This window comes from Watersipora subatra, chromosome 1 (assembly GCF_963576615.1).
Source record: "Watersipora subatra chromosome 1, tzWatSuba1.1, whole genome shotgun sequence".
Lineage (NCBI taxonomy): Eukaryota > Metazoa > Bryozoa > Gymnolaemata > Cheilostomatida > Watersiporidae > Watersipora > Watersipora subatra.
The window spans coordinates 28,892,769-28,917,071 of NC_088708.1; the positions used below are offsets into that span (position 1 = coordinate 28,892,769).

At 36.1% G+C, this 24,303-nt stretch overlaps 1 protein-coding gene across 1 annotated transcript in view; it reads right to left on the reverse strand.

The window, feature by feature from the left end:
• LOC137385880 (DNA polymerase epsilon catalytic subunit A-like) overlaps positions 1-24,303 on the reverse strand; it is a 67,278-nt gene that overhangs the window by 40,583 nt on the left and 2,392 nt on the right. Inside the window, exons 6-27 of the mRNA XM_068072467.1 lie at positions 23,736-23,810; positions 23,354-23,489; positions 22,928-23,035; positions 22,553-22,749; positions 21,369-21,488; positions 20,759-20,885; positions 20,510-20,629; positions 19,512-19,724; positions 17,809-18,045; positions 16,271-16,373; positions 12,557-12,735; positions 11,983-12,102; positions 10,368-10,516; positions 9,801-9,893; positions 9,162-9,306; positions 8,451-8,651; positions 7,378-7,530; positions 5,593-5,718; positions 5,247-5,335; positions 3,679-3,862; positions 2,873-3,004; positions 1,902-2,087 (exon numbers count right to left, since the gene is read on the reverse strand). Coding sequence (XP_067928568.1) covers positions 1,902-2,087; positions 2,873-3,004; positions 3,679-3,862; positions 5,247-5,335; positions 5,593-5,718; positions 7,378-7,530; positions 8,451-8,651; positions 9,162-9,306; positions 9,801-9,893; positions 10,368-10,516; positions 11,983-12,102; positions 12,557-12,735; positions 16,271-16,373; positions 17,809-18,045; positions 19,512-19,724; positions 20,510-20,629; positions 20,759-20,885; positions 21,369-21,488; positions 22,553-22,749; positions 22,928-23,035; positions 23,354-23,489; positions 23,736-23,810 — 3,193 coding nt within the window. The remainder of the gene's footprint in view (positions 1-1,901; positions 2,088-2,872; positions 3,005-3,678; positions 3,863-5,246; positions 5,336-5,592; positions 5,719-7,377; positions 7,531-8,450; positions 8,652-9,161; positions 9,307-9,800; positions 9,894-10,367; positions 10,517-11,982; positions 12,103-12,556; positions 12,736-16,270; positions 16,374-17,808; positions 18,046-19,511; positions 19,725-20,509; positions 20,630-20,758; positions 20,886-21,368; positions 21,489-22,552; positions 22,750-22,927; positions 23,036-23,353; positions 23,490-23,735; positions 23,811-24,303) is intronic.

Here is a 24,303-nt window from a genome sequence, read left to right on the forward strand (position 1 = left end):
AATTGCAGAAGCTTCGTGTTTTCAATGGTAAAAGTTGTTTCCAAAGATGGCAGACCACGATAGTATGACATAATGAAAAAACAAATGATTGTGCACCTATTTGTTCATTATAGTTTGTTGGCACCCCTGATCTCTCTGGGCACACTAGACCGCCAGGCTACTAGTACTCATGAAAGTTCCTGTCACAATGAAGCACAATTTATTTGACAGAGTCACCAGAAAACCAACCAACTGGTATCCTCCAATACATCTATTGTTTGTTACATTCACATATATTCAAGTTCTCTCTAGTAAAAGCTGTCTTTAGTTAGATAAACTGGTAAAACAAGATCAACTAAGAGCCACAAAGATAGACGCCTGATATATTGACAGTGTTAAAAAAATCACTGATTATTGGCAAACAGTCCAGTATAATATTACAAAAGTTTTTAATGGTACAGTAGACATTCTTATGATGTAAAGTCCTTTTAAGTAAATTTCACTTAACATAAAGCATTTGTGTAATTTCATCTAACGTAATTTTCTATGGCCACACTTGGGAGAGAAAACGACATATAGGGGTATATCCATTACATATACTAGTATTCTGGTAAACTAATGGACCGTGAGCGATCGTCAGTTAGCCAATAAAAAGCAGACAATACGTAACTGCACAATTATTCACAATTAGCTAAAGGCCGGATCACACTATTTCGGCGTTGATTCCACAATACTTCGGTGGTCGTCAATGATAACTATGTTCACACTATCACAAACCTATTCCGTTTGCATCAGGAAATACTTTGTGACATAGTGTTCCCATTTCTCTTTTTAAATTTTTGCGAAGAAACCTCTTCAGCAACTATCATAAACGGATATGAATAAATCACGCTATCCCCGACCGCGAATTACCATCGCTAAAAGGGTTCACATTTGAAAGGTGATCGTTGATGCTCAACAAAATAAACAAAGCAATGCGGACATGTCGGGAAAGTTTGCAGTTGTCAAACTTTCCCAACGGGTCTGCATTGCTTCGTCAATGCCATTGGTTCACATAATCGACGATGATCCCTGAAAGAAAAACGATGATAAACAACGATATAGTGTGAACCAGCCTTAAAGGTGATCGATGGGTGCAGGCCATGCTGAATGTCATGAGTTGGAGTATTGTTGAAAGTGACGCTTCATCCTAACCTGTAAACCTGCTTTCGGACATGCACAGACAAGCCGACACCGGTCTTACTATATTAAAGTGTATTTTTGTTCTATTTTGTTTTAGACATGCACAATTTTTTTTCTTTGCAGCATAGATCTTGCTGTGTGAGAAAAAGTGAAAAAAAAACCAATTTAAATTGACATTGTAGGTGTGCGGTTCCCTTAACTTAACACGAAATACCGCAATCATGAAACCTAAACCGAGTGAAGGTAATAAGAAAAAAGAGAGAAAAGTTGCCGATACAAATAATACTAGTTACTATACAGCCATTAAATTAAAAAATTAACTTTAGCTAGTTCCTTTTTGCCCAAAGGAGTGAGTTTGAGAAGTGCTTAGAACAGGTAATTTACATGTATTTTGATGTTCATATAACGTAAAATCTCTACAAGGTAAACGCTCCCGGAACGAATTTATGTTGTAAAAGCGTCTAATGTATCTGGGCCTAATATGACTGAAGGATGAAGCTGATCTAACAATCTATAAGCAAATTAAACAAAAATTGATTTGTAAATCCAGCAGCACATCAAAAAAAATTCTATTTAATTTTGCTGCGAGACCTAACACCCTAACCATCTGGTTTTCATCATCTAGATCTTAAAAACCAGACAGAAACTACATGATGAATACTCGCTGGTGGACCTACCTTAGTGGTTCCCATTCGTGGCACTGGACCCAACTGATCTCTCCAAGAGCTCATCACACCTACCTTAGTGGTTCCCATTCGTGGCACTGGACCCAACTGATCTCTCCAAGAGCTCATCACATCGACAGCAGTCTTTTCCTCTCTCGGCCTTTTCTTAGTCACGACCACCTTAGAGGTGCTTGCTTCTGGTGCAGCGACAACCTCCTCAATGTCCATAACATCGCTAGAAGGGTCAATGTTCTCTTCTTCCTATAAGAGATACTTTAAATATCAGCTGACACTGCCTTAGATGGGAAGTAAAATATGATAGGAATGAGAAAGAAAGGGCTACAAAGACAGCATTTATAAAGCGATTTTCTCGCCATAATGGTCATGGGAATTTTGTTATGTAAGCTGTAAATCACACATTGTTTCAAGGTTAGAATATGGAATAAGCAATGCTCGTATGCTCATGGTTGAATTGTATAACAATCTTAATTTTTATTGTTAGAACTTTGAACTTATGATGAGCATAGTACACTTTCTGCCAGTACTCAGACTTTAGAGTGGAGTTAGGCCACTTTCTATTTATTTCCTTTTCAACTGCACAATTGGTTTAGGCTCGACCACCATCAATGCAAGAATAAAAAGTCTAGGATGATGAGGACATTGCTGGGTTAGCTACTGTTCTTTTTAATACATGATTGATTTTAACCAGAAGACAATAACTCCCATTCTTTAGATTCCCTAGAAGAGTAACCCCTATTCTAAAGCCTCTTAGAGAGGTAACTGCAATGCTTTAGTTACCAGTAGTATGAATATAACATTACCTATTTGGAGTTACAAAAATCCAAAAATATATGCCACAGCATGGTCCAGGTTCCATGAATTGGTTAAATAATTATTTTTATAAAAGCCACAGGCCACTCTAAGCATGCCAGTAGCAGTCAAAGTAGAATATCAGTATTACAAAGTTGATATCCTCTTGAAAAACCTGTCTCTTCAAGGCAGTTTCTCAGAAGGAATTGTAACTAAATTTTCGGCCAATTACTCACTTCGATGTTGGTGGACTTTGCTTTGAAACTAAAGACATCTGTGATCTTGCGTTGTTTGTAGACATCATTTTTCTCCAACATCTTTTTATGCAACCAGTCAGGATGTGCAATTCGAGGCACAGGGTTGGACACCTGTACCATTTATGTATAAAGTATATTGGTGACAGTAGCAATGTGAATGACTACATTGAATAGGTCGAGTTCAAAAATAAACTGAGTAACACAAAGGAATTATCTCTTCTCAGGTTCTCTAGAGAAGATAACTCCCTAGACACACTTCAACCTAATTGCACATTTTGCTAAATACATGTACATGTATACAAGCTCACATTAGCCCCATGTGGTAGTAAAACATGTGTAACGTATTCCAACAACAAAACCCGTCGCTGTCTTGTAACGTAACAACTCTGTTGGCCATGTAGGTAAGTGTACCAGGTAGGTACGTGTACTAGGTAGGTAAATGTACTAGGTAGGTAAGTGTACCAAGTAGGTAAGTATGTTGGGCAAATTCTCGAGCTTAAAGAAAAACATAGCTGCCTAAAAATTTCCTACATTAAAAGAAAGTGTGATTTTTAGAACAATTAAATGATTTTTTTAATAATTTTTAACATCAAGATACAGCTTACGTTTATGACACGTCTGTCACACACATACACGCATACATGTACATCTATGTTTAATACAGTTTCACAAATAAACATCAGTTTCGTAAACTGATAAAATAATTTGTAGGAACTTGAGACCTAAACCTCACTCCAGTCTATTTTCACAAGAAAAAGCAAATAAATTAAGCCTATGGAACTTACACCTTGTAAGGCTGCGGGTATCGTGATTATCTTCTGTATGCATCCACCCAGCCTCTCTAGGTAATACTCCCAGTCTAGGATATTTCGAATGTTAAAATCTTGTAGCCCGGGAGCCTTGAGCCACTTGCGCAGGTAATGTTTTCTCAAGCTAACTTCACACTGGAAGATAGCCAGTGGTATAGCCCTAATAGGATACAACAGATATGAATGAAGCAAGAATTTGGTGGTTGACTAAACTGGACACATAGTTCAGGCAATTCGTAGCCCAGTTTATCTTCTCATTCGTCAGGCTAGTGTACTTCTCTGTGGGTAGTTTATCACGCATACCAAGACAGATACGCATGACAGATTATGGGAAGATATTCTTTATGGAATGGCATAAATGTTAACCATTCCTTGAGTCCTACCCGTATCCAAAACTTAGAGTTGTCTTCTATATGTTGCTTTCAGCGAAATGCCACCGACTTTGTAATTGTTTTATCAATGACTCATGAATGGATTCGATAAAATATTGTAGTACACAGCCGATGTGTTTGTTATAAGACAAGCATTCAGTTATTGTAGCCTACAAAGATTAAACTGCTCATCAAGAGATCGGCCTTAGATTTCTAAACATGCATCCACTGACAATAAACTCTACTGACTTAGTTATGGGGTACTTTTATGTACTTCATAATTCTCCTGCGATTGTGAAGAATATGTATGCCTTATGTATATCTCAGTCACGCATCCCTTACACGTAGGAGTCCAAAAACGCCCTCAATATTGCAACTGAGACAAGTTTCAATGAAAAGTCAAACCTCTACAAAGGAATTTCACTTCATACTACTTAAAATTAATGCAAATATCTGTCTCGGCATTCGAAATACTTTTCAACGTAACGCCTGAAATTTTTCAAACCTGTCATGTTTTGAGAAATTAGTAAAAGTAAAAAGCTAGTAAAAATCCAAAAATGTAAATTCATATATACATAATGTATACTACTACCGTATATATTATAATATAGTTTTTAAACTATATCTACTATATATCTATATGGTGTAAGTTGGAGTAAGTTATACCATGTATTTTTAGCATTCACTCTACCACCAAACCTACGCATGAGCACACACTTATGTTAACACGTCTGTAACGTAGCAATAAACATTTGTTTTTGATTATAATTTGATTTATTTAGATTTTTCCAAGAATTTAAGTTTTTAAATTTCAATTTTACAGTTTTTTATAATGAATTTGTTTTAATACTATATGTAATTATTTGAAGCATTGTTTTTAGGCTCTCAAACCAGCCAAACAAATTACAACATATGCTTATAAGGATATCTGCTGCAACATATGATGGTTTTGACATTCAAGGTATGTATTAGAACAGATTAACATTGTATGTCAAGGTTAAACTGTATATGCACAGCGAGTTGAATTATACAAAAACTTGTGAAAACATAAGTCATTGAGCTATCAATTGAGACAGCAACAGACACAAGTTGATACTTAACGCACTCTCTATAGTTCTAATGTTATGAGACTGCAAAGACACAAGAGAAGACAACACCAAAACATATACAAACCGCTCAGTCACAGGAGAACCTTCTGGTTTCTTTGAGATGATGAATCGGCAACTCAGACCCGCATCTTTCACCATCTGGTCTCCGAGGAACTAGAAACCATCATATACCATAATTATAATATTATATATTGTATTATAATATAAGAAATCAAAGCCAATTTTGAAGAAAAAATTTCGTGTGGTTTCAGACTAAAAATTTGCAAATAAAATACGTTTTTTCGCGTATCAAAAAACAATTTTAACTTAGTAATTTTCTGAGCGAATAGTCTGGAATTGAAATGTGCTGCGCAGAAGAGGACGACATTCTTAATTGTTATCACCAAAACAGCACTTAGCCTCAGCTTTACCTCGGCAAGCCTTCGAGCTGTGCTAATGGATGTAGACTTTTGGCTCCCATAATCCTCCAACTTCCTAGACATGCTTCGATTCTCTGAGATTAGCTCAAAGAGCTCAGAATCAGGCATATTGGCAGCCTACAACAGCCATGTTGACAACACACAAAAGGTGCATAGCAGCCACGTTGACAACACACAACAGGTGCATAGCAGCCATGTTGACAACACACAACAGGTGCATAGCAGTCGCGTTGGAAGACTAACACATATTAAGCTTAAGACTAGTTATTTCTGGTTAGTATACGATTTTTTGGCCAGTCATTTGATAACAGCCTCATTGAACAAACTAAAATATTTTAGTTTTTGGCTAACAAAAATATTACTGGAACTCCACTGTATTTTTCCGGATTGATTTAACCCCTGCTGAGCATCATAGAGTCCTTTGGTGGATCACTTTAATGGTAGCATTTTGAGTCTTGAGAGCTTATTATTTTGAGTTCATCCTTTCTAAACTGACTCTCAAGAGTTACACCGAGGGTAACAAGAGTTACACCCGGTGTAACTCTTGTTACACTATTACAAATTATGTACATTTCTAGATGTACATAATTTACTGCGCTGAAGACAGAAAATTATTGTAGACTGTTCCAATGACGAAACAAGGCAAAAAATGATGCAACACCAAAACTTAAAGGTTGACTTGCAACAAAATTCACATTACAGTTATTTGATATCAAAAGATTCACCATGTCTTACTCTGTTGTGTTGTAGGTGCAAAATATGTGAGAATGTGATTACAAGCTCTTAAAAGCTAAAAAAGAACAGTTAATCGCAGCCACACGAGACCGCCGTAGTTTGGATTCTCTTTCCAAAACGGCTTAAATGTGACGAAGTTGTGGAAGATGGTTTCTGTTTACACTTTCATGCGACCTTATCCGTCGAAATATTTTCACAAATATACTTCACGCATTCAATAAAACCATGTCTATTGTTCTTACGAGTCTATTTTATCGTCATTGTAATGCTGTCACTTTTAGCAGTGATATCTTATAACTTACCGTAAAAATTCATTTAATTTTTAACCTTACCTCGAAGGAGTACATATTATTGTCTGATAATCATGATGAGCCTGTTGGTCACTTGTGATAATCAAAAAGTGCTGCAGAAATTATTTGCGAAGTATTGGGTCACATGATCAGATTACGACTTGACGATTAGATCAAGCCGAAACAAAACTGTAAAGTAGCGAACATCTATATTTGATACGGGGTCTTCAGTGAAACCCAAAGTGTTTGTCATAAACTAGTGCTACGATAAGTTTATATTGAGCTTTTTATTGGCCTTTCAATTCACGTGAGAACATCATGTGACAAGACAATAACCAAACTGTCATGACTACGTCAGAGAAATAAAGAGATTCCAATCTACGACGGCTTTTCGTTTTTGAGCTTTTAAGAGCTTGTAATCACATTTCCACATATTTGGCACCTACAACACAACAGAGTAAGACATGGTGAATCTTTTGATACCAAATAACTGTAATGTGAATTTTGTTGCAAGTCAACCTTCAATCAATGAAGTTCTCACTGATTTTGTTTTGATAAGGTTAATAAGATAGCCATCAATTACTAGCATGAGCTGCAACTAAACTGGTATCAGAATCCCACCAGTAAAAACGTCAACCATGGCATGGAAACTGACACAAATCAATCTGACTTAAGCGAAAAACTACAGGCCCGCAAATGCATGCTGTAAATTTTGAGTTGTGTTATAAAGAGTAAAAACTGGTTGCATCACCTTTGAATAGAGAACATCTATCCAGTAGTCAGCAACAACAGCAGCACTGGCATATGCTTCTTGAGTCGTTTTCCCTCGCAAGAATGCGTCAAACACGGATGACTGGAACTTCTTAACCAACTGCAGCTCGCCTCTTCTCTTGATCTCAAACCCCTAAAAGAGAGATTAGCGTCTGTACCAGCATGAGTTTAGTAAGGAAATCTATATGAGATGATCAGAGTTAGTGACACACAGGGGACTTAAGTTAAATGAGTTCAAAACTAAAAAGGGCTCACTCCAACCACAACGGTTATTCCTTGTTAGTACCCTGGGAGTCTTATGTACTGTCAGGGATAATCAGGTGAGCTGAGAAAGCACAGAGAATAACTATGGGTTATTCCACAATGTCTACTGCGGCCAACAAGCGCACATTTACTGTGCCGGGCTAGTTAGTGAAATCTCGCGCGTTCAAATCTCGCAGGATGCAATGGTTTTTTCACAACCTAGAACCATGGCTTCCGGAGAGCTGGACAGAGGAACAAGGCTATTATTAGAGTAAATATTAAAAAGTGCGCAAGAACTGGAAACAGGCAACCATAATAATCTAAAAATAGGTGAACCGGATTGGAGAAGCAAATTTTAGTCTTTTGGAAAATCTCCTTTTTATATTTTTTGTGACATCTTCTCTCCTCTACCAAGCATTTGGCAACAAGCTGTGCTTGTCGGTCAAATATCTAATCACTATGGTTATCGCAACGTAGATATTTACAATAAGAAACAAACCATTTCATGTTTGATGTTATGTTGGTATTGAACAAGTTTCTTGCAGATAACATGCCTTTTGCCAGGTGACTAAAAGCATTTCGCTTCAAACTCTATCTGGTTTCTGAGAACCGGCCTCTTAAACACTCATCTGGGGATTATCTGAGTATATTAATATATACATGTACTAGCAGGGCACACTGTTAGTACATGTATATAGTATTAATATATACATGTACTAGCAGGGCATACTGCTAATACATGTATACAATACCTATACAGATCATAGTACACCTGGTCTAGGCTTGAAGAATCTACAAATGCATGCCTACCTTGAGTTCAGCCAGAGATTTATCAGGGTTGAAAACAGCGTATCTCTTTTTCAATTTTTTGCCTTCTTCCTTGGATGCAGGAAGAATCATGGCGAGGTACGGCCCATCCACTTCAAAGAATATTGAGTTCTCGCTGCGAACTTCATACTTATGCTGTTCATTGTCGACCAAGTCATTGTATTGATCATTTGTGAACAAGTCCTGTAGGTGACCATCAAACTAGGAATTATCTATGATAGGGAAGTGATTCAATGTTTTGTTTGCTTCTTTATTTATAGAATGTCCAGTCCATGAAACAATTCTGGAAGCTTGATAATATGATCACAGCATTTTACAATATAAATTTTTTTAAATATATATTAGATAGCAGTAATAGTAGTAGCAGTAGCAACAGTAGTAGTAGCAGTAGTAATAGTAGCAGTAGTAATAGTAGTAGTAATAGTAGTAGCAGTTGTATTAGCAGTAGCAATAGTAGCAGTACTAGCAGTAGTAGTGGTAGTAGTAATAGTAGCAGTAGTAGTAGTAGTAGCGATAGTAGTAATAGTAGTAGCGGTATTAGTGGTCTTAAAAATCTGAATACTCAAAAATGGCAGACATTCTCATGACTACTAAATACGTTGAGCAGACAACTACTAAATAAGTTGCGCAGACAACTACTAAATAAGTTGCGCAGAAGAGCAGAATAGAGAAGAGCAGGGCTGATTGACGAACCTTCACCATGAGGTTAAGCATGGCTCCTGGGTAAGAGATGGTGACCTTAGGTTTCTTGGGATGACTAGACTTTATGGTGTAGTTCTCTGGGAAGGATGCTGGCAGCGCTGCCCATATACCATCCGTATCCAATTCTAGTGGACGCCTACAAATAATAGCCAATAGTTATGACAAATTAGTTCTATAGCAAGAGAGCAAGCATGCGGGTAAAAGATGCGTATTTGTTATTTTACAGATCTTTGTTAAAAAACTATGAAAAGCAACATTTTATTTTTCAATTAAACATAACATAAAGTTTTTACTAATTGATGAGTAGATATTCGCAATATATTCTTTAGCCTCAATAAAATTGTTGCCAAAAGACACCGCAAAACCTGTATTGGAATGCCATCTTTATATGAGCACCACTATGGGAGAAGGGTTGAAAAATAAACCGCTACGGCGTTCAAACAAAGGTTTTACGGTAACTGTAGTCAGAATATGTCGACACGGAAAATACCAAAACAATAAAATAGCGCAACTTATGATTATTGCGTTGATTTATTGCGTCGATTTAGAATGAATCGTGTAAAATTCTTCTAATCTGTTTCTATAAAAAAGCAGACAACTACTACTAAAGCATAACTACCAAACATTCACCCGATAGACTCTGTAATCTCTCTTGCTCTTTTAATGATGTTGGCTCCGGTGTGACAAACGATGCCTGCCATCTCCATGCTGTACCATCGGGCTCTGCAAGGACAGTATAGCAAAACATTAGCAAAATATCAAAGGAGAGGTTTTGTTAAATAGCTAACACTCAATTTGTATAAACCAACTGGTGGTCTGCGCGTTTACTCAACTTTTAAAGCTTGTCTAAATAAACATATTTATGCTGGAAAGGATAATGTGTTACACCTCTGGTTAATTCAGACAGCTACTAATTAACACTAATGGCTGTGAGACCAGAGACAATGATGAGATTCATGCATGACTCGGAGCTAAAATACTTACCCTAAATGACATACGCCGTGAAGGGCTTGCAAAAACCTAATCAGTTTTATCCTAAATCAAAATTTTAAATTTACTTACTGTGGCAAATCATTTGGCACTATTAGCGGTATAAACAACATTTACATACAGAACAGCTTTCAAACTTTTTTCATTTGGTGAGTTTCTCACTGACAAGAAATTGATTGGGAAAATTGAGGGTGGAGTAAGCCCTACCCCTTTCTCATCACGTAGCCATAGAAAGAGTTGAGGATGCACTTGTGAGCCAGCTGAAGAGAGTCGTACAGGACAGCCATACTTCCTGCCTTCTTTATCTCGGCAGCATCTCCAGACGCCTTCGCCTCCGCAAGCTTACGATTCCAGACCTGAATGACAACCGATCTGCCTTAATGCAAGTGTAAATTATAGAAAGTAGAAGAGATGCTTCTCTTTTTCAGCACAATCAAGACTTTAAATGACCAAGCGCAGAAAAATTTCAATAATGATAAACATTCCACGATTAGCTTAACAAGACAGCAACCGGACAATGTTCAAATTTACCAAGTTGTTGACTTTCAGCCAATCGCTGAACATCAAATGATCACATGACTTTTTGCATTTTTGAGACATAGAATCTTTATACCAGTCAACAACTACCAGTATTATTTGTTAAATAAATTATGTGTTTTTACAAATTACTAATTAAATGTATGTAAACAACAATTATAGTTAATTGTGAAATTAAATAACATTAATAAATATAATTATTATAATAATTATTATAACATATTTTATTATTAACGTTGGCAGCCTTTGACAGGTAGAGGAATAATAACATATTTTATTATTACGGTTGGCAGCCATTGACAGGTTGAGGAATCAACATATTTTTTATTATTACGGTTGGCAGTCTTGGACAGATTGCGGTGTAAGTTAATAATTGAGAGTCAACTTTCTTAGCTTGACATGATGTAGAAGAAAGAAGTGCAGTCGAAGATAAACACACAAAATTAATCCATTCACTTCGTATGTCAGAAGTGTCACATCTTGGAGGAAATATTCTTGTCACACTACATAGTATTTTGTTTAATTTGTTTTCCTGTCCAAAGAACAATGATAAAAACATAACATATAACATTAAAATTATTTATAACAAACCATGTACAAAACTAAATATGAAAACTTAAATTAAATGTAAATACTAAATTAATAAAGTATCAGTAAAGAGAGGTTTAAATTATCATTTTATCTTACAGAGACATGTAAACATAAGTGTAGAATCGGCAATACGTAATAACAGTAGTTGAGTGATAGAAATTTGCAATATAATTTATTCTGACTTGAAGCTATATATATAGATATAGTATAGATTAATCTACTTACTTAATTTACTTATACAAGCTAATAGAAGTTATTTTTAACTTCTATTAGCTTGTTTATATTTACTCAGAAAACCATTCAGTTTAAAGAAATTTCAGACATCATATGGTGGAACATACTTCGATATCAAGACAAAAATGGACTCAAATTTTATGTCGTAAGCCAATCAATTCATAATTTAAGTGATCGCAAGTGAAGGTTTGACTGCATGTAACCTGAACCCCTCGGATCTCTCCTCATTATGCTTTTCACAACTAACAAGTTTCAAATTTGCCAAAACTTTATTGATTTAATTTTCCATCACAGATCTTTAAATCTGATCAACTATTAGCTTTGTAAGCTGACTAACATAGCAGGTGCTTCATGAAAACCGGAAACTGCTTTGGTAGAAAATCATTGACTAATGTTTGAACTTTAGCTGCTACGAGATGCCTGAAGACAGGCTAATGCTGACATATGCTGAAGCGTGTACCTTGGTGAGACCTTTGAATTCATATCGTCTGTCTCTAAAGGAACGCACAGTGTCGACATAAAACGAGTTCTCTCTCTGACAGACTGTAGATACTCGTTTCTCTAGCCGTGTGAAATGGATCTGCATAATATTGTGCAGAGTTATTCATAGAACTACCAAAAGGGCAATAATGGAGTAAAAAAGTGTAACTAAATGGAGATGCTCAAGCTGGGCATATCCAATAAAGCCATTGCAAACAATCTCCTGAATGAACAACAGAGTGATGACAGTGGTCATGCTTCACGGCTACGACAGAGGAAATGCTACACCTTAATGAGTACACACTTTTATGGGAAATTCTTAGTAACTTTGTACGTTAGTTATCAGATTCAAAAGAAAAGACAACTCGTAGTTGCAAAGCGCGAAGCAAAAAGTGACAAGGATTACATAATATACCACTGAATGTATGGACTTATCTTATCTTGCACACTAATATGTACAGAGAGTAATTCAACTGATTAAAACAACACACTTTCTAGAGTTACACGATATAAATTATTAATGTGGCACATGTAGGATGGCAGGGGAGACAAACCTTCTTGTAAGATTTTTTGCAATACTCAGCGAGACGCTTTTTCTCAGCTGCTGCCTTCTCATCTCTATTCAACTGATAAAAAGCCCTTGCTGGTCCATTTGGGTTGTTTTTATCAGGGGGAAACGTCTCCCCTTCCAACTGTTGTTGTATTCGGACAAACTCAGGCCTGTTTGCACTCACTAAATAAATATTAAAGTACAATTATAAGTGTAGAGGAATACAAATTTCAATTGAGAAAATGACAGAAAGATTAATAATAATAGAAGTGTATGATAAGCTGAGGTTTGTAATTTCCTGTTGATGAGAAACAAATACAGTAGAGGCCTCTATAATGTAAACCTCTGTTTACTTAAATTCTACTGAATGAAAAAAATTTATGTTAAGTTTTAAAATCGTATTACGTAACAAATTTCATATAACATATAATATCAAGTTGGACAAGTTTTAAAATTTGATTAGCATAACGAGAGTCTCATAGTTAGCCTTAAAAGTATCGTTTTCTCTCTTGCTGCACTTGAGAGAGAAAATAAATCTCTTATCCTAACTTCTAACCCTGGTTTTGGACAGATGGACAGACACCGTGCTTATTATAGTAAAGACTAGCTGCATTACCCGCCTACAGGAACAGATTCACGTGCAGCATAAGGTTTATTGAGAGTTGTCTTTCATACTGTAAAACAACTCCAAATATGCAGTCTACTGAAATCGTTGTCCTGATCAGAGTATGCATGCACATATACATGTCAATGTTGGGGAGAACAATGGAAATCTGCAATGTGTCTTACAGCTAGATGTGTGTAAAATCTAGTAAATATTCTAGATTCATACATCCGTTCATACCCGTCTATATTTGCAGTTGACAATCGCGCACTTCTGCCGCTGAGCTCCCGCCTCGGCTGACCAGTCTACCCGCTGAGCAGTTGAAAATCGCGCTCTTGCACTCGCCTCGCAATCAATCGCTTCGCACTCGCAATCAATCGGCCCGCACCCGCCTCGCAATCAATCGCCTTGCACTCTCCTCGCAATCCATCGCCTTGCACTCTCCTCGCAATCAATCGCCTTGCAATCAATCGCCTCGCACTCGCCTTGCAATCACCTCCCACTCGCCTCGCAATCAATTGCATCGCACTCAATCGCCTCGCACTCGTCTTGCAATCAATCACCTTGCACTCGCAACCAATCGTCTCGCAGTCAATTGCCTCGCACTCGCAATCAATCGCCTAGCACTCAATCGCCTCGCACTCGCCAACTCATTCATCCGGAAAGCCGTGCTTGGAGACTCTCGCTGTACTAGGGGCAAAAAATGTCTCCACGCATTCCCGAGTGACGCCACGGCCTCAAGCCTAGCTGTGCAACCCGGGTAGTAAAAAAAGTCTTTGCACATAAAATCTATTTGTATTTAACATATATAACAACATTTGCCATTCTAACATTCAAACTACATAGGTAACATAAGAAAACATGATAGGTAATGTATCATGAGAAAAGTGTTTTGTGATAAATAATAATTGAATAAATAAGTAATTTGAGAGAAAATAAAAACAACTGTAAAGTTTATCAAACTTTGTCAAACAACTGTAACTTTCAAATTTCATATCATGAGGATAAGGTTTTCTGCCAGTCTAATTAATTTAAAAAAAATAAAACAATTGTAAATGGGATTAGATGTAAATTTAAAATAATTAGCAAGTAATAGCTAAATTAAGTCGGTTTTGCAACAATTACAATAAAAGATGATACGGTAATGATACAATTAATACAAACTGAGAAAACAAAATAAAATTCATGAATATGTTGAATTAATAGTAGCCATTTTTGCATAAAAATGTGTGGGTATAAAAAGGTTACTGTCCCACCAGAAACTATCCATCAATTCTTTGAATACGACGATACTAAAAAATATGACAGAATATCATAGTATTTTGTAGTTAAAATTTTATTAGAACAATGTCTGCCAAAAATGGTTGAATAAAAGATTAATATTAATAATAAAGATTGGAAACTAATCAAGTAATAATAACAGTGATAGGAAAATGAATAATGTTTAAACTTCAAACACGATAATCAATTTATGTTTAAAAGAATGCAAGTTGAAATAATAACAATGATGAAACAAACTTTTAAAAACTTAGGTATATATTATAAACTTCAAAAGTCATAAAAAGTTTATAAATGTAATAAGAGAATTTAAATTTATATATCTATATATATATATTTCTCAAAGTATGTAAATGTATGTAAATATAAGAGAGCGCAGAATAACTGATACTTGCAATCTTACAAATGTTTGTTGTAAAATGTGAAATTAATTACGAAAAACTAACTGGTTAGGTTTAACAGGAAAGATGTGTAAGCTAATACATCTAGTTGTACAACCCAGCGTTACTCGGGTAATAAAAAAACTGAACAGAAAATTGATTTGTATTTAACATATAACAACATTTGCCATTCTACATAAAACAACTCGAAAGGTTTTCAAACTTACTTTGTCAAACAACTTTTAAACTTCATATCATGAGAAAAATGTTTCGTGCAGATCAAATAAATTTTAAAAATAAAACGACTATAAAGGGTTTAGATGTAACAGTGAAATAATTAGCAAGTAATAGCTAAATTGAATCTGTTTTGCTACGATTACAATATGAGATGATTCGGTAATGATACAATTAATACGAACTGAGAAAACAAAATAAAATTCGTGAATATGTTGAATTAATAATAACAATTCTTGCATAGAAGTGTGTGAATAAAAAAAGTTACTGTTCAACCAACAGCTATCCATCAAAACTCTGAATACGACGATATCGGTACGGCGATATGTTATGTAAAAATAAAATATTGTAGTGTCTTTGTCTTATCGAAGGTGAGCGAATCTATATGTTATTCCTACTCGTGATAATACAATCGTCCGCGTGAAAAGTGGTGACCTTAACAGCGATTTAGCAATTGAACCCAGAAATAGAGGTTCACAAAAACGGCATCGTGTTTCATAGAATTAATAAAATTTAATCGCTTAATTCTAATATCGAGAGAGTCTATTGTCGATATCGTTTTGCTGAAAACGAATCAGCCCTAATACGTCGAGGACAAAAAAGCATCGCGTGTCATGAAGCTAAAAGAAAGTACATGATTTGTAATTATTACGTCATTTTTGTGTAAAAACGGCAAACGATGAATAGGTTATGTATAGAGGCGCACTAACCGGAGATTCTCGTTAATGCGCCCTAGATATCTAGTAGCGGCTAATAGTCGGAAAAGTACGATACCCTATAAAGCGGACAGACAACGATTGCCGTTGATATAGTAGATATATTTTTATTTTACTTTATTCTAGGCATAGACAATACTTTCCTTGTGGGATAGACCTTGCTTTAAAAAGAAAAAGTGAAAAACACTCGATTCAAATTGACATTGAAGGTGAGTGCTCCCCTTAAGAGTTGTATGAAAACCATTATATGAACCAGATGTGAACATAACATTATACCAACTTCTCATCAAGGATACAAGATAATAGCTGTTTATATATTATGAGTTATCGATTATAAAGTTCCAGATTCTACAAGAATTACATGAGGAATTCAGAATATTCATATCCATCTATTTATTACAATGTAATTATAGTTGCCTTCAAATGCTTCATACCATTCGTAGGTACTAAGTAATTAAACTTTCCGTGTTACAAAAACAACCACATAGCAGGGTTGGAATACTCACTCAACTCTCCTCTCCACATCCATGGCATCTTTCTCTGGCAGCGGTTTCTCGGCTTATTGAAGTCACAGGCAGCGCAACTCGCCTCATCCACAAGGGCGGGTGGCTACAGCAGATTGACTCTGACAGTTATAATGCAACTCGTGTTAAATTATATATAAAACTGTAGGTCAAACAATAGCCTATAAGAAGAGCTTCCATTTGGCTAGAGAGGGACGTGCTACTTACCCGTACACTGCATTGGAAAATTAGTATAACATATAGAAACTTCTCGTGCAGTAAAGTGTGCTAGGGTAGTATGGAGTCCAACGAGGTTAGACTTTAACACACCTCGCTCACCAATGATTTATTACATCTATGGTTCACAGGCTGGAAGTGTTTGTCTACTCTTGTCTGAATGTTAGTAGTGCTATGTACATATACTAGCGAAATGATCAGGTATTAAAAATCAGCTAATAAACAGTGACAGATAGTGTAGTCGCCTGCCACTTACCATTAGTCTGGCACATTGCTAATGGCTAATTTGAGTAAGCTAGTTATTCACGGCTCTTACTAACAAGAGCCGTGAGAGATAGCATAAAATGACATTGTGCCGTAAAGGAGAGCGGTAGCGTATTTTCACCCACATGGCGATATATATCGCCCAATCAATCCATCAATCTCGCATAGCTTAATTGGTAAGATATTTGTAGGGTGAATGGGAGGTTCCGAGATCAAATCCAGCAAGATGCGAGCATTTAATTCTAAGATTTTAATAGCTTTAATCTCCCTCTCTCTCCCCCCTCTCCCCCCTCTCTCAGTCCAGCATTATTTGTTATAAGTTATTGTAAAAATGAAACCAGAAACAAGTAATAAAGATTAAAACGATAACAAAATTTATCTTTAGTAAAATACATACAAAAACTTAGCTTTAGGTGTGTGTTTAGTAAGCTAAATTCATTCAAGTTAAATTCAAAGTTTACGTTACTGGTGTGTCTCAAAAATAAGAGGTACATCCGGTACGTACTATACATAGTAATGTTACATTTTATTGTAGATCATAATCACTAAATACACTAAAGTTATTGTACGTAACTATAGTTACTAAGGTTAATATACTATTTTGTTATTAATTTTTAATATGTACAGTACGTATATAAGATTTTGATGATTTTTACCATGGGATGTTTGCATTAGGTCTTTACTACGTGTTTCTATACCCCTCTATACAACATTTTCGCCTTACGATGCCAACACTGGAGCAAAATATAGATTATGGTATGTTGATTATCGTATGTTTATGTTCAAAAGCAATTCTACAACTAAACATAAATAAGATAAAGTAAAATTCAAAGCTGCAAAATAACTCTACACTAATAGTAATAAGTAGAGTAATTGTTTAGACTAAAACTTGTCTGGAAGGTCGAATTTTTCTTCATTACAAATCTATTTCGTAGTGTCGCTCATCAGGTGTCTTTGTTCAAAACAAAGATACCTGAGGAGTTCCAGCCTTGCACACTGACGAGACCGTAACTCCAGCCTTGCACACTTGTGAAACCTACCTGAAGCCGGTTCGTAAGAATTATGTTAGGGTACATGGCACCCACATCCAAATGGTACAATATTGGATTTTCTTCTCTGACCAGATTGTCCCTCAAGTCCACCAACTTGCCCTTTATGTCAGCAAGAGTTTCATCAAAGTTCTCCACAGTCTCTAAAGGTATCTTCTCCTCCGTCTCGATGACAAACTTTAATGTTCTTTCGGCATCATCAAGAAGCTCCTGGACTCCAGCCCTTTGCTAAAAGTTGATAAATGAAATAAATCAATCAAATCAATAAATCAGAAGTGCAGTTATTTTTATACGTTACAAATGCAGAGATCCTTTACCCCACCATTGACTAACCTAAACGACTGCATAGACATAGAAAACTTTCTAAATGAAATAAGATTAGCTTGCACTGCTATTTGTTGTAGAGTTCATCAACCTATGCTGCATTTATGACATTCTGATTGCAAGATTAATATTACTAGTACGCTGGCAGTGCCATGCGCCCTGAGAGATCACCATGAGTAATCAGTGTGTGCATAATTATTCCATAATGCTAAAAGGTGGTCCAGTGAGGCAGTTGGTAGTGTGTTTGGCTGGGATCCGCACATCTGAGTTGGATTCCCATGCGAGGCATTTTTTTTCTAACGCACTCATTATAGTAAAGACTATGGTGTATATTATTAACCACAAAGAAAATAACAATAAATAACAAACGGTTGATAACGAAAATACTTACAATATGTGTTTTTCCTTTGCCTATACCTACCAGCTTGATAAGACCAGCGTTGTTTTACCTCTTTCAAATTTAAACGTTTACCTTGTTTAAATTTGAACCAATGTCTTTAATGGAGAAGTTAATCACTAATTACAACTTAGCCTATTGGAAACTACCAGAGTAGAAAATTGTCAGAAAGAAAATAGAATGATGGATATTATACAACTTTTATATCTAAAACCTAGTAAGTTATCTGATTTATATAGAGATCTAGGAACATCAAACCTGGACTTGTAAATCATTTCTGCATACAAGTTTTTTCATAAATGACATAAAAATTGAGTATTGATCTCAATATCAGAAATAATTTCCAACATACGACATCCAAAATTTTTCAACTTTGTAAATCCGTACATATCTACGCGGTACTCCATGTCATGGTGTGATTTTACGGTACTCAAATGAAGTCTAGTAAGGTTGTACAAGTTCCTTTTATTAAACTTGAAACATAAAAAATATCCAATTTTGAAGCATGAAACTATATGAATAAGTTATGCAAATGAGAACAACAACCGTATTTATCAATTATTATTTGCAGTTGAGTAATTTTTTACGCCATTTCCTCACACCACTTGACATACCTGTAAACTAGGCAGTAACCTTTCAGCAACTGTCATAAAGGTAACGCATAGACCTAGATCCATGCGCATGGTACACATTGGAAATATGTTCTCTACACAAATTATGCACCAAATAATCTTACCTAATTCAGTTTTATACTGATCTGATGCTGTTAGAAATGCGTATATGCATTTGACAGATTAAAGTTGCTTAACATGTCCATTTCCATATCTCATTTGACACTTTTCAAATCGGAATCTGAAAGCACTTTGGAAAGCCACAAATTCTCTTAGTTGCAAAAGGAAAAAATATATTTATTTTAATACAACTGCTTCCAAGTTTCCATAGAACTAAATGTATATAATACAAACAGACTCACCAATCTGAACTTCATAGGTATGTCAGACCTGAAGACCCCAGACTCGATCGCCTCAACATGGCCACCAACATACGTTTCACTGTCCAGCACATGTCCATCATCCGTAAGCTTGTTCAGTTCAGAGTCATGCTTGTTAGGATAGATAATGTTAGCGTCGTATGCTTGTACCATTAGCAGGGCCTCACATAGCGTCCCCGAGCCTTTGCGTAGAACCTAGGGCAAAACTCTGTTACATGTAAGTCATGAAAGTTCTCAAAAGTAGATGATACAGGTTCAATTAATGATTACAAATGTATTGAAGGCTCCATTAAAAAATAAAGACTTCAGATGTTTAACGCAAGTCTTGATGAGTAAGCAACTACATGTTATGCGGGCCAAGGTGGCTGATTGTAACTATTTGTTGAGTGGGCCAAGGTGGCTGATTGTAACTACTTGTTGGGTTGGGTATAATTGATTTATGAATGAGTGTGACAAGACACCTGAGCTCTAAACAGAAATTACACAAGTAGACAGAAATGTAGTTTCATTTATAATTTCAGCTGTTAACGACACTGTCCGGCAAGCAGCTTCTCCACACAACACCATCGAACACTTTCTCATGACACCATCAAGCGGTTTTTCATGACATCATCAAGCATTTTCTCATGACACCATCAAGCGTTTTTTCATGACATCTTCAAGTGCTGTCTCATTAAACATCAAGCATTTTCTTATGACATCATCAAAAATTGCTGCGTGACACAATCAAGCCCGTACTCATGGTCTCTCCAAGCACTTTCTCACAACACTATTAAACACTTTTTATGACATCATTAAATACTTTTCCACGACGCAATCACATTCTGTCTCATGACATCATCAAACACTGTCTCGTGCTACCATGAAGCACTTTCTCATGACAATCAAATGCTCTTACGAAAATGTCTAGGTAGCGTCTGCCAAAACAATATGTCATGGAAGATATCCTTTTAATATGCACGGAGTAACACTTTATGTACCTCATCTGGCTCAAGAGGAATGATGGTGCAGAGAGCAAAGATAAAGGGATCCACGTACTTCATGTATATATAGTAGGTGGCAACAGAGTCAGACACAGAGTATGTCGCCAGTACCTGCGGCTGCAACACCGAGCAAATATTTATACATATATCGATATGAAACAAGGAATAGAGTAGTAGAAAGTTCTAACATATTCCAAGCAATGATATCAAAATACATGGTTAGATGGTGACACATCGGGGAGTTACCTGCTCATTGGCCATCCTGCACATTTCCTCTGGATCCAACTCAACCGGATCATATCTAAGCTTAGCTTTAGCTACTGCTTTAAGATTTTGACTTCCTACGGGGAGGTAGCTATCCCGCTTCACCCATCTGACAAGGAATAAAAGCATTAGGCTATTAGCTGCAGATGTGCTAGACTCGAGTGACTTTATTTAATTCTAATAAAAAAGGACAGTAAAGATAACACAGATCGGAAGTAGCACGGCTTTACAGAGAAATTGTTTACTCATAGTTTTATAGCCTATGAGCGAACAAATCAATAAGCCATACGGAATGTTAATAAATATTCACAATAACCAGAATGGGACAACACAAGTAGTAGTAATGGCATGCTTCTGTCATGTGGTGACAATGCTTGGTAGTATTCTCATCTTCTAGTAGAAAAACACACCCCCAGGACTAGTTTTTTATAAGCTACCTTGGGTGATGCTAACACTTATTAAGGGGTTCTTCTGGAACTGTCAGATTAACTCGAAGGGATGCATTTTGCAACACGTCCAGTCTGACAGAGCCAGGTATGGGACAACATAAAAGGAGTGAATATACATGTATTAAGGGTGGATAAGAATTTACTTGTAGCAATCCAGATGGGCAATGGGCCTAGACTTGTATTCTCCCATAGAATCCTTCTTGAAGCCCGTCTCTCGGTATAAATCTATGCCATGGAATCCAGCTCTTGCCTCTACAAAAGGCCTGGCAAAGCAGGGAGATTGACAACCTGTTAGTCATGAAAGGAGAAGCATGTGTCAATAGTTACTGCGGTAGATGCTCTCTATAACGTAAACCTCTTTTTACCTAAATTTCACTGACATGAAGAATTTATGTAGTTTCTGCTTCGTACTACATAAGAAATTGCATATAAAATGGACAGACAGACACCGCTATCACTAGAGTAAATATCTATTTTTACTTTACTTTATTTCAGACATAAACAATATTTTTTCTTTTTAAGACATGAAATATTTTTTCTTTGCAGCATTGACCTTTCTGTCTAAAAAAATGTGACAAAACCCATTTAAATTGACATCGAATGTGTGCATTTCCCTCAGCTTGATGTAAAATTACTGTAATTATGAACCCCAAACCAAGTGAAAATTATAAGAGAAAAGTTGTCGATACAAGCCAGTAATACCATAGTTACTGTACAGTCATTAAACTAAATTTGTTGAGTTTGGGTTGATCTTGGAACGGATTAGGCTATTTACATGTACTTTACTGTCTGTATAACATAAAATCCCATTTATGTTACATACCTATATAACGTAAACGTTATTGGACGGATTATTTATGTTGTAGGAGCGTCTTCTGTAGCATCATATGGATGATAGCAACTGATTATATGTAGATAACAACTAGTTATATACTTATATTGTCTGATTACATCTTAATGGTAACTGGTTACATGTGAAAATAACTGGCAGTATGTGGTTATCATCTACGGTAGATAGTAAGTACCCTGTAGAGCATGTATAAATTCACCAATATCAGAGACAGATACTGACATTCATAGTTACAATCATAATTTGTGCAGCCAACAGAACTTTCAACTAGTTGCCTGAATATGTAAATTTTGACATCAGACCAATTGAATCCGGACAAATTGAAGCCAACAGACTGCAAGCATAGACTCATCTTGATTCTTAACCAAGAAAATATGTGAGTATCCTGTCTATCATATACATTTTGAAACAACACACAGCCAGCGAAGCAACGATTTTGAATGGAAACAGATGCCTGTCTGCAAGAGATTTGCTTACCAGTCGAAACTGTCCCCGTTGTAGGTGGAGATAATATGAGGCTTGATCTCTAGTATATGGTCTATAAACTTCCTAATGAGAGACGACTCATCGGGTTCATTGAATATGATAAAAGGACCCTCGTACTCAGGCTTCGGGGTGTATTCAAAGTCTTCAATATCTTCAGACACGATCTCACGGTTTGTTATTAAATAACCCTTGAAGATTGAAAAATAAATATAAAACTAAAATAGGTAAAGTGCAAACTGAATCTAATACGAAAGTAAGGTAGATGTTTTTTATTCTAATTTACTTCAGAAACCCAAACACATCTGGATATAATCTTTATACGATGAAAGATTACTGTAAATACGACTTATAAGGAAAGAAAGTTACCTGTCCGTCTATCATGTATGATATCATCATGATCTGGTCACTAGCAGAATCTGGAAACTTAAGTGGGAGTTTCGTAGTTTCGATGTCAAATGCCATTACAATCGCATCCTAAAACATAAAACTATTATTTTCGATGTCGTAGACGTTAAGCAGATGCTATTGATTTTAGTTAAAATATTTTTACTTTTCAAACTAACAATCTGGAAGCTTTTGAAAAATATTAATCTGAATATACATCCAATAAGCAGAAAATTATAAATTGGTCAGTTTTTATGAGTATTTTTTATACAGTATGTATCGCCTATTATGTCAAACTGAACATAGATGAGTTCATAGAATGCTGCAAACACAACATATCGTAAAACGAGTGGCTAATAGTTTATATCATAATTTGTGAGACAGCAGTGAAGAAATAGACAGTCTCACCGGTCGCTCAAGCAGATCTTCTCGAATAGTTATGGAGGGTACGTGTGAACTGGTTCTGCCCTTGACAGCATACCAACGGCCAACATTCACCTTCAAGTCTATGGACACACGGCAGTGGTAAGAGACATCATGTTCTCTGCAATGTAAGTAGAGCTAAGAGAACTGGCATCACAAAGAACACAGATGATAACGACACCAGAGTTCTAACAGAGTGAGTTGCAGTTCTCAGACTCACCTTAAATCAATGATACCAGAGTTTTAACAGAGCAAGTTCTCAGGCTCACCTTACATCAATGATACCAGAGTTCTACCAGAGCAAGTTCTCAGGCTCACCTTATATCAATGATACCAGAGTTCTACCAGAGCAAGTTCTCAGGCTCACCTTATATCAATGATATTGTCGATAAGATCAAAGACTGGCCGCTTCTTTACCCGCCCATCAGCACCGGTTATTGACCTAAAAACACAAATTCATGTTAAAATATGCAAATTAAATATAAGATCTCATGTATGCAAAAAGGTTTAGGAACCTTTTTACATCCTAAAAACTGTAACGACAACTACAGTAGTTGAAAGAAGATAAAACGTTGCACTTTTAATAGCCTGTGCTTTGTGTGTGCTAATCCTGTGTGTCAGGATCTAATCTTGAAACTTCAAAAAATACTAGCCTCATGCTTGAGGTAGATCCACAATATTCACTTTCTAACTTACAGTAGCTAAAGAAATAATAATGAAGGTGGAAGAATAGCGAATCCGTGACTAGTTCAAGTGCTCAGCGAATGCTCATTAGTAAACTGAGGAAGCTGCTTATTGAAGAGTCATGAATCGTGATCATTTGTACACTACTACGCATAGAATCAAATGTTGCTTCCTTATTAAGCTTACACAAAAATAAAAAAGAGCAGACAATTTTTTGTATTGCAGTCATTCCGCCACTGTTTTTAACCAGT